At 47.7% G+C, this 11,140-nt stretch overlaps 1 protein-coding gene across 2 annotated transcripts in view; it reads left to right on the plus strand.

Annotated features, from left to right (window-relative positions):
• Nucleotides 1–2,494: 2,494 nt before the first annotated feature.
• LOC139277312 (transmembrane prolyl 4-hydroxylase-like) overlaps nt 2,495–11,140 on the plus strand; it is a 77,100-nt gene continuing 68,454 nt past the window's right edge. For both annotated transcript variants that reach the window (XM_070895608.1, XM_070895609.1), the window contains exons 1-2: nt 2,495–2,954; nt 7,490–7,571. In XM_070895608.1, the coding sequence (XP_070751709.1) occupies nt 2,682–2,954; nt 7,490–7,571 (355 nt within the window). In that variant the 5' untranslated portion in view covers nt 2,495–2,681. The remainder of the gene's footprint in view (nt 2,955–7,489; nt 7,572–11,140) is intronic.

Consider the following 11,140-nt stretch of genomic DNA (forward strand, 5'->3'; position numbering starts at 1 on the left):
ATCCACGCGAGAGGCCTTGGTTTAACACCTCATCCGAAAGATGGCACCTACGATCGTGCAGCACTCCCTCAGTACTACACTGGGAGTGTCAGCCTAGATTATGTACTCAAGTCTCGAGTCTTGAAAGTCTTAAAGTTCACTGTTGTAATGTAGGAACCTCGGCAGCTAATATGCGCACAGCAAGCTCCCACAAACAGCAGTGATAATGACCAGATAATCTGTTTTAGTGATGTTGATTGAGGGAGAAATATTGGCCAGGGCACTGGGGAGAACTCCCCTGCTGCTTTTCAACATAGTGCCATGGGATCTTTTACATCCACCTCAGAGAGAAGGGACCTCGGCTTTACGTCTCATCTGAAAGACGGCCCCTCCTACAGTGCAGCACTTTCTCAGTACTGCACTGGAGTGTCAGCCTAGATTTTTGTGCTAAGGTCTATGGAGTGGGGGTTGAACCCACAACCTTCATACTCAGAGGCGAGAGGGTGCTGAGCCATGGCCGACACTGACAAACATCTGCGAAACCCGGGACCTTTAAATCTTCAGTCTAACACTCTTTCAATTGAACTATTTCAGCGGATGACCATCCTGACTTGGAAGTATATCGGCCATCATCACTGGTTCAACATCCTGGAACTCCCTCCCTAACAGGACTGTCGGAGTATCTTCACCACAAGGATTGCAGCGGTTCAAGGCGGTGGCTCACCACCATCTTCGAGGGCAATTAGGGATGGGCAATAAATGCCGGCCTTGCTGGAGACACCCACATCCCAGGAACGAATTTAAAAGAAAAACAGGTTCAGCAGTGTCTGAAAAGAGAAAAATTGGAATTATTCTGGGTCGTCCTGCTTTGATCTAAACATCTTGCACATTTCCCCAAGAATAAAACATTCTAACATAGTAGATTGAAGATGTTTATGCCCGTGGAACAGATTTAACAACCGGTGTTGGAAAGCAAGATCAGTTCCCAATAAGTAGCTTGTATGTACACTGCACGCACACTCCACACACTGCATACATGCTCTACACTGTATGAATATCGATATGCACACCCAGGTTTTTTTTCACTGCTGTGGGAGCCATGAGTGCGTCCATCAGAGGACAGTTTACATCAGAGGATGGTTTGGGGGGGCAATAAATTAGAATCAATTTAGGAATAAGGCCTCTTGCCTCCGTTTGAAAGTATTTGAAATAAATGGGTAGTTAAAGAACATGAGGTGAGGGTTACATTCGGCAGGAAGACAACCATAAATTGAAACGGTATAAGAGACAGATGCCATGTTTAACGTAGTTAGAAGGAAGATAAGAAAGGAAAGAAAGCTGCAATGGAAAACTTGAGGGGGCTTGGAGAAACCATCTTCATGATTTCGCATTAAATCTACGCACAGTAAGTTTTGGACGCAGGACTAACATGCGCTATTCTGTATGGTTAGTTACAATGTTCTCATTGTTTGGGGGCCTGTGCAGCCCCTTTAATGAGCTGCCATTCAAAATTCTGTGCATGTGCGTTTTTTTCTATTTAAAAGCCGGCTCAGTGCAGGGCCGCATAGCCTAAAGGGAACGTGGGTTGTTTAGATTAATGCTTTGTGGGTTAGGGTGCTTAAGATTTAATGGGGGCGAAATTGCCCCGTCTCCCAATTGGGGGCAGTAACCTTCTAAGGCCGGGACTTTTAGCGCCCGACGCGGAAGTTCCGCCCTGACGCTGAATTGGGCCTACCACCCCTCAAAGGAAGTGGAGCACAATCTCTGGCGGTGCGCTACTGGGGCGTTGAGAGAAGTGCCAGACAGATGCTCCGCAAAGCACTGAAGTGCTTCAACGCCCCTCCCCTTCAATTAAAGGGGAGGGCCGCTGTGCACTCGGCATGGCCTCCACTGGGCTACCAGGACAGCGTGGGACCGGGCCTGTGGCCCGGCATCCAAAATGGAGTGGCAGGCTGCACATTGGTGGCCTGGACCATGCTACGTCCGCCATTGTTGAGCCGACCCGAGATTGGGCTGACAAAAAACATTGGCGGCGTGAGGTGCCATCCCCTTTAATCAGCGCCTCGAGACCGGATGTCCATCAGCTTCACAACCACATCTGCCTGCACCAGCCACGCCTCACGGCCCTCCCTCCCTTTGCATTGTCCCACATTTAGAGTGTTCTACCCACCTTTGCAGCGCCTTCAGCTGCCTGGGCTCCCAAGCTCTGGAACTCCAGTCCTAAACCTCTCCGCCCCTCCTTTAAGATGCTCCTTAAAACTTAACTCTTTGGCCAAGCATTTGATCACCTGCGCTAATTTCTCCTTATGCAGCTCGTTGTCAACATGATCTGTTTTATCTTAAAACACTCCTGTGAAGCATCTTAGAACGTTTCACTACGTTAAAGGCGCTATATAAATACAAGTTGTTGTTGTTGCAGTTTCTCCTCCCTTTACTCTTGATGGACGTGCCATGAGCACGTGACGTCCGGCGGGATGACGTCAGCGGAGCCGGTGCGGACGGCAGCGCCGCCAGGCTACGCGATGACGTGTCGGCGCGGCACGCTCCGTGTCCCGAGCCTAGTTTGAAAATAACGGCCGCGGGGAGGCCGGCGAGCGGCGGGAAGGGAACGGAGCGGAGCAGAGCGGACAGACTGAGCCCTGACGGAAGTGGCGCCGCGATCACAGCCATTTACGGGGGGCGGGGAGGGAGGGAGGCCGAAGATGTCCCAGAAGGACAGCGTGTGCTCGCGCTCCTACTTCATGGTTGTCATGGTGTTTGTTCACGTTTACATCCTCAATGTGATGGCTTTGCTCTTCTACGTCTACTACACCAGCGACAGCGCGCACCCGCCGCCCGCCGGTGACATCGCGCTCCCGCCGCCCGCCCAGAGCGCGGGCCCGCCGCCGCCCGGCCAGCCGCCAGCCCAGGCCCGAGCCCAGCCCACTCACTCCCTGCAGCAGTTCAGCCGTCTGCACCGCCTGGAGGGCATCAAGGTGAGCGGCCAGGGCCGGAGGGGCGGGGTTAACTGAGGGGGCGTGAGCGGGCGGAGGGAATCTGGAGGGGCGGGATGAGCTGTGGGGAGAGGGGCGTGGCCAAAGCGGGTGGGGTGAACTGGGAAGGGACGGGGCCAGAACGAACTGAGAGCCGGGACTGATTGGTCGGGGTCTGAAGGGGGCGGGGTGAGGTAGACTGGGCGGGGCTAGAGGATGGGTGTGTGGACTGGGCGGGACCGGATTGCTGTGTGGATTCGGAAGGGCCAGAGGCGGGGTGGGGCGGAGCGGAGCGGAGTGGGAGTGGGAGGGGGCAGAGTGGGATTGGAGGGCAGAGCGGGTGAACTGGGGACAAGACTGGATGGGGTAGGATGGACTTGTAAGGGATTGGGGTGAAACACTGGGACCAGAGGGGTTGTCGAAAATTGAGAGCAGTGGCTGGGGGCAAACACTGGAGCCAGAGTGATTGGAGAATACTGAGAGGAGGGGCAGGGAGTGAGAGCATGCTGAGATTTAGAAGGTTGAAGTAGTTGGGGTACTGGCTGGAAGGAGAGGAAAGGGAGAAATTGTGAACTGGGTGTGGGAAGAAACTGACACCAGGGGCTGTGGGTGAGCATTGAGGAGGGAGTGCAAAAAATACATGATATAATGCGATATTTACAGACTTCAGTAGGACATAGACTAGAGAAATGAGCATGCAGATGAAATTTAATGCAGAGAAGTGTGAAGTGATGCATTTTGGAAGGAAGAATGAAAAGAGGCAATAAACTAAATGGTACAATGTTAAAGGGAAACAGAGAAACCTAGCGCCTCACATGTACGAATCTTGCAAGTGCCAGGACAAGTTGATAAGGCTGTTAAAAAAGCATTCTGGATTTTGGCCTTTAATAGAGGCATAGGGTACAAAAGCAAGGAAGTTATGCTAAACATTTATAATTCACTGGTTAGGCTTTAGCTGGAGTATTGTGTCCAGTTCTTGCCACATTTTAGGAAGGATGCCAAGACATAAAGGTTGCAGAGGAGATTTACTACAGGGATAAGTTATGTGGAGAGACTAGAGAGAGAGGGATCGTTCTTCGAGCAGAGAAGGGGAGATTTAATAAAGGTGTTCAAAATTATGAAGGCGTTTGAAATTATTGATAGGGTAAAACTTATTTCCACTGGCAGGCAGGTCAGTAACCAGAGGATACAGATTTAAGATAATTGGCAAAAGAAATGGGGTGGGGTCTGATGGAAATTTTATTTAGGCAGTGAGTTATGATGATCTGGAATGCACTTCCTGAAAGTGTGGTGGAAGCAGATTCAATAATAAGTTTCAAAAGGGAATTAGATCAGTGCTTGAAAAGGAAACATTTGTAGGCCTATGGGAAAAGAGCAGGAGACTGGGACTAATTGGATACCTTTTTCAAAGAGCTGACACAGGCACAATGGGCTGAATGGCCTCCTATGCTGTGAGATTCTATGATAAACTGCAGAATTGGATGCTTAACGCGCTGGGACCAAGGGCTTGGGTAAAGGAAACGTCATTGAGATCAGGGGTTTATGGCTTGTTGGTTTCAACATAGAAACATAGAAAATAGGTGCAGGAGTAGGCCATTCAGCCCTTCGAGCCTGCACCGCCATTCAATAAGATCATGGCTGATCATTCCCTCAGTACCCCTTTCCTGCTTTCTCTCCATACCCCTTGATCCCCTTAATAAAAACATAGTCTGATTTGAACTACAGCATATAAATTTAGTGATGACCCATGTTCCCCTAATTGTTTTTTTGGGTGTGCGGCCCATTCACAGCTTTATGCATGCGCAAAATTTAACACTGAAAAGCCTGTGCCAGGCTGCACGGGACCAGCAGAGAGTTTCACAGTCACGTAGAGGGAACGTTGATGATAACATTGGAGAAGGGTTTTGAGTTCCCAGCACAGTTCTTTCACGTGTCCAAATATTCGACGGTCTACCTTTACCCTATCTTGCAGCAGTTTCCTTGATACACAGATGATCATTGAGACTGACACCTAACCCCTAATTTCATTGATTTTGCTCAGTACTGAATGGGTCAGCAGTTGAAATCCACTGGCAAAAGTAATGGGACTGCAACAATTACTGTCTAACTCAAGCTCTGCAAGGATGTGATTTGCACAATAAGAATATGAGCAGAAACAAAGCACAGAAAGGGCGAGGGAACAGACACACAAAGCATCACAGATTTGCTATGGCGATGTGCTGGAGAGCAGTGTAGCAGAATCTCAACATACCACCTTACTGTGCCCTGCAATGGCAAGGTGTGGGCTCGCCACTGTTACTTCTGACACGTTAGCTTGTGATCTGAGCTGCACCATTGGGGAGAGGCAGTCCAAGTGAAGTTAATTGTTTTCTCAGTGACCTAAATGGAAATTCAGAGAGTCAGATTGCCATCACTGTGTTAATGTACCAACTAACTGCCAGCTAATAAAGGGTCCTGGCAAAAGCCTGCGAACAGGTTGCTTACCCATCTGTTTGCCAAGAATGAATGCATAATAAGAGGAGAGGCGTTTTGTGAGGCATCAATTCACTGGAGAAAGGATTTAGCAGTTTATTTCTATTGAGAAAGCTAGGTGAAGGACCCAAGCCCATGGTCCAGGAAATTATCCAAGATTGGGAGAGGTGGTGAAATAAATCGGAGTGTTGGTAAGTGTGGATTGTTAAAAATTGTAGATTGTAAGAGGGAAGAAAGACTGAGGGAGATGATGTCCAGAGTTGTGAGGTCTTGAAAAGTGAAAGTTAGCTTAGGAGGAACCGTGATGAGTCTTTGGGCCCAAGTTTCCACATGATTTGCGCCTGATGTTTAGGAGCAACTGGTGGAGAACGGACTATCTTAGAAATCGCAATTCTCCACATTTTCTTATCTGAAGTTCTAGTCAGGTAGAACAGTTCTACTTTGGAACAGAATTTTTTCTTCAAAAGGGGGCGTGTCCGGCCACTGACGCCTGATTTCAAAATTTCCACAGTGAAAACGTACTCCAAACTAACTTAGAATGGAGCAAGTGAAGATTTTTGTAGAACTGAAAAAACCTGTTCTACACATTAAAAAATCAGGCGCAGGTTACAAATTAGGCGTCCAGAACGAGGTGGGGGGGGGGGGGAAGGGAAGTCATTAAATTCTACAATAAATCCTTATTTATACTTCTACAAATATTATACAAATAAATCCAACCTGAATAAACATTTATAAGCCAAGAAAAGATTAAATAAACCATCTTCCTACCTGTGTGAAAGTGCTTCAGCCACGGAGAATGCTGCAGGCGTTCGTTCCCGCGGGGGTTGGGGAAGGAAACAGCCGTTCGTTCCAGCGGAGGGGGGGGGGGAGGAAACAGCCGTTCGTTCCCGCGGAGCGGGGGGGGAGGAGGAGACAGACGTTCGTTCCAGCGGAGGGGGGGGGGGAGGAAACAGCCGTTCGTTCCCGCGGAGCGGGGGGGGAGGAGGAGACAGACGTTCGTTCCCGCGGAGCGGGGGGGGGAGGAGGAGACAGATGTTCGTTCCCGCGGAGGGGGGGGGGGGAGGAGGAGACAGACGTTCGTTCCAGCGGAGGGGGGGGGGGGAGGAGGAGACAGACGTTCGTTCCCGCGGAGCGGGGGGGGGAGGAGGAGACAGCCGTTCGTTCCCGCTGGGGGTGGGGAAGGAAACAGCCGTTCGTTCCCACGGGGGGGCGGGAGAAGGAGACAGTGAGAAGGCTGCAAGAAGCCTCTGTGCTGATGGCAATGTGCTTTTATTAAAAAATATTCAAAAATTAAACAGCTACAAAGAACTGCAAAAATGGCCGAGTGCCAATGTTTCCTTCACACTGCGCGAACGCTCCAACGTGCACGCGCAGTGTTGCCGGCAGGAAAAAAACTAATTTAAATGGTATCCGCCCCCTCCCACTTACAAAATCGGCGTGAGTGTAGGCTCCACCCCCCTGGGCGCCGCGCCAAACAGACAAGGAGCTGCAGGGCTCTCCAGAATCGCGCATTTTTTTTCCGGCGCCGTTTTAGGCGCGAAAAACGGGTGCCCAGCTCGGAGGGGCGCCCGTTATTTATCGTGTGGAAACTTGGGCCCTTTGTTTCAACTTAGTGTATGTAAAAAGGAGTAAAAATGTGTTTGGTACATTTGGAGCTTAGGAGGAACATGAGCAAGTTCAGAGGAGCGATGATCATAATAGCATTGATAAAACAGAAACAAGAAAGGTTGTGGTGGAGAGAGGATTTGGGAATTAGAGGTGAGAGAAGGATCACTGATCAAATCATGAGTTGTTCACCTATCTTGACCAGGAATGCAAGATAAGTGTCAGAAGTGGTCCCAATGAGCTTGTGCTATTTGGAGGGTCGCTAATTGAAATACTGATCGCATTATGCTCACATGCAAGCTTCTTGTGTGAGCTGTTTATTATTAAGGACGTATTTATTTTCTGTTACATTAGCTCATCAGTAACTGGTTCTGTAGCCTTAATTTCCATGCTTAGTGTCCATATTTTCGTCACTTTATATTCTAATTGCTGTCACATGACACTTTTTTCTTTCTTTGCAGGTTGGTCACATGCAAAAAGTGGATCTTGTCCCTAACAAAGTACACTATTTGAAAACGCTGAGCCTAAAACCACTTCTGTTTGGTAAGGATTTGAACGGTGCTTTCGGTGATCTTCGATAATTGGAAGTTGAATCCCTGTCTTGCTGTGTTTGAGGTCAGATTCAAGAGTGAAAGCTTTAACACAAGTGGCACCAGTTTTAGCACAAAGTCACTGTAGAGCTGGTGTCTTGAAAATCCAAGCTTTTTATGCATGTTATTGCAAGGCACTAGGGACCAAAATAATAATGACCTGATGTCACCAGCTAGCAGCTTTACTACGTTCCAGTCCAAGTCATCTCCCGAGGTGTGAGAATTCCAATGTATCAGCGTAGACTATCGAATGCAGTGTATGTAGGAGGGGGGTGGATAGAGGTAGTAACATGGAATGAGCCAACTTCAGCTATAGTTTTTGTGTCTCTCCAAATAAGACATTTAACACTAGCAAAATGATCGCTGCAAAACTGAACCTATCAGACTCACAATACTTTTGCTTTTAGTTTTTACTTTTCTTTCTCTCCTGTCCTGAAGAGCAGAAGAGTGGGACTGATTGGATAGCTCTTTCAGAGTGTCGACACAGGCACGGTGAGCCAAATAGCCTCCGTCTGTGATGTATGACTCTAATCTCGAGTCTCTGCCCCTTTTTTACTGATTCACCAAACAGTGGAACAGTTTTTCGCTAATTACTCTTGCAATCTTTTGGGAATTTTGAAAATCTCGAGTAAATTTCCTCTTTAATCTTTTCAGTTTCAATACTTCAAGCCGTTCTTTATGACCACTCATTCCTGGCGTTACTCTAGTGAATCTCCACTACGCTTTCCTCGGCTCCAATATTAAGGCAGCCAAGAACTGCAAACATGATGCAGAATTTGCTGCAAGGACGAGATCGGCGATGTACGCTGTAAATGTCACCCTTTTGCACACTGTTCTCACGGTCGCAAACTTAATGCAAAATTTCCTACAAAAGCAATTTGACTACTCTGCAATGAACATGGTGTCGAATCAGAACTGGAGCAGCCAACTGGCCAGTTCTTCTTGAAAGGCATAATACTGACTGGCTAGAGATGATCAGAAAAGACAAATCTTTTGGAGAATACAAAGCTACAGCACCAAAAGGTTTGCAATTATGTTAGTAAGGACAAAATGGTCATTGTAATTTAACACAAATGTCATTTAATGTTAATCCTGACCAATGATTTCATAGAATAGTACAGCACAAAAGGAGGCCATTCAGCCCATTGAGTGCGCCGGCTCTTTCGAAGAGCAATCCAGTTAGTCCCACTCCCACACTCTTTCCTCATATCCCTGCAATTTTTTCTCCTTCGAGTATTTATCCAATTCCTTTTTGAAAGGCTACTATTGAATCTGTATCCACCACCCTATCGGACAGTTCATTGCAAATCGAAACCACTCGTTGTGTAAGAAAAGATTTTTCTCATCGTCTTTGCTAATCAGCTTAAATCTGTGCCCTCTTGTTATCGACCTTTCAGCCATTGGAAACAATTTCTCTTTATTTACTCTATCTAAATAGAATCATATAAATTTACAGCATGGAAGGAGGCCATTTCAGCCCCTCGTGTCTGTGCCGGCCAAGCAAGAGCTATCCAGCCTTATCCCACTCTCCAGCTCTTGGTCCGTAGCCCTGTAGGTCACAGCACTTTAAGTGCACATCCAAGTATTTTTTAAATGCAGTGAGGGTTTCTGCCTCTATCACCCTTTCAGGCAGTGAGTTCCAGACCCCCACCAGCCTCTGGGTAAATACATTTTCCTTCGTATCTCCTCTATACCTCCCCCCATTTTCTTTAAATCTATGCCCTCTGGTTGTTGACCACTCTGCCAAGGGAAACAGATCCTTCTTACCCACTCTGTCCAGGCCCCTCATAATTTTATACACCTCAATCAGGTCTCCCCTCAGCCTCCTCTATTCCAAAGAAAACACATCCAGCATCGCCATTCTTTCCTTATAGCCAAAATTCTCCAGTCCAGGCAACATTCTTGTAAATCTCCTCTGCACCCTTAGTGCAATCACATCTTTCCTGTAATGTGGCAACCAGAACTGCACTCAGTACTCCAGCTGCGGCCTAACCAGTGTTTTAACAGTTCAAGCATAACATCCTTGCTCTTGTACTCCATGCCTCGACTAATAAAGACAGAGCGCTTGCTTTGGGAGTCTCGTGTCTGGCATGTGGACCATGTGGCCAGCCCAGAGGAGCTGATCAAGTGTGGTCAGTGCTTCAATGCTGGGGATGTCGAGGACGCTAATGTTGGTGTGTCTGTTCTCCCAGGGGATTAGTCGGATCTTGCGGAGACATCGTTGGTAGTATTTCTCCAGCGACTTGAGAAAACATTACAAGGACACCCTCAAAGCCTCCCTGATAAAGAGCAACATCCCCACTGACACTTGGGAGTCCCTGGCCAAAGACCGTGGAGGAAGTGCATCCAAGCGGGCGCTGAGCACCTCGCATCTCATCGCCGAGAGGATGCAGAAATCAAGCGCAGGCAGCGGAAAGAGCATGCGGCAAATCTGTCCCACCCTCCCTTACCCTCAACGACTATCTGTCCCACCTGTGACAGCGACTTGGGTTCTCATATTGGACTGTTCAGCCACCTAAGGAATCATTCTAAGAGTGGAAGCAAGTCTTCCTCGATTCTGAGGGACTGCCTATGATGATGATGATGAATAAAGACAAGTATTCCATAGTCTTCTTGACCACCTTATCTACCTGGCCTGCTACCTTCAGGGATCTGTGGACCTGCACTCCAAGGTCCCTTTGTTCCTCTACACTTTTCAGTGTCGTACCATTTAATGTGTATTCCCTTGCCTTGTTAGACCTCCCCAAATGCATTACCTCACACTTATCCAGATTGAATTCCATTTGCCACTGTTCTGCCCACCTGTCCAGTACATTGATATCTTCCTGCAGTCCACAGCTTTCTTCTTCATATCAACCACACAGCCTTTTAGTGTCATCTGCAAACTTCTTAATCATACCCCCAATATTCAAGTCCAAGTCATTGATACGTATCACAAAAAGCAAAATCCTTTATGATTTTAAAGAGCTCTAACAAATCTCCTGTGTCCGATGCAGCTCAGTGGATAGCACGCTCGCCTTGGAGTCAGAAGGATGTGGGTTCATAGTCCCACTCCAGAGACTTGAGCACAAAAAATCTAGGCTGACACTCAGTGCAGTACTGAGGGAATGTTGCATTGTCGGAGATGCCGTCTTTTGGATGAGAGGTTAAACCGAGGCCTCGTCTGCTCTCAAGTGGACATAAAAAATTCCACAGCACCATTTCAAAGAAGAGCAGGGAAGTGATCCCTGGTGTCCTGGCCAATATTTCTCCCTCAATTAACATAACAAGAACAGATTATCTGGTCAATATCACATTGCAGTTTGTGGGAGCTTGCTGTGCACAAATTGGCTGCTGCGTTTCCTACATTACAACAGTGACTACACTCCAAAATGCTCCAAAGTGGTCGTGAAAGGCGCTATATAAATCCAAGTTTTTTTTTTCTTTCGTCACTTAAATATCTGTGCTCTAAGGTTGACAACTCTAGCTTCTCCAGTCTAACAATGTAACTGTAATCCCTCATCCCTGGGACCATTCTAATAA

Source organism: Pristiophorus japonicus, chromosome 12, assembly GCF_044704955.1.
Source record: "Pristiophorus japonicus isolate sPriJap1 chromosome 12, sPriJap1.hap1, whole genome shotgun sequence".
Classification (NCBI taxonomy): Eukaryota; Metazoa; Chordata; class Chondrichthyes; family Pristiophoridae; genus Pristiophorus; species Pristiophorus japonicus.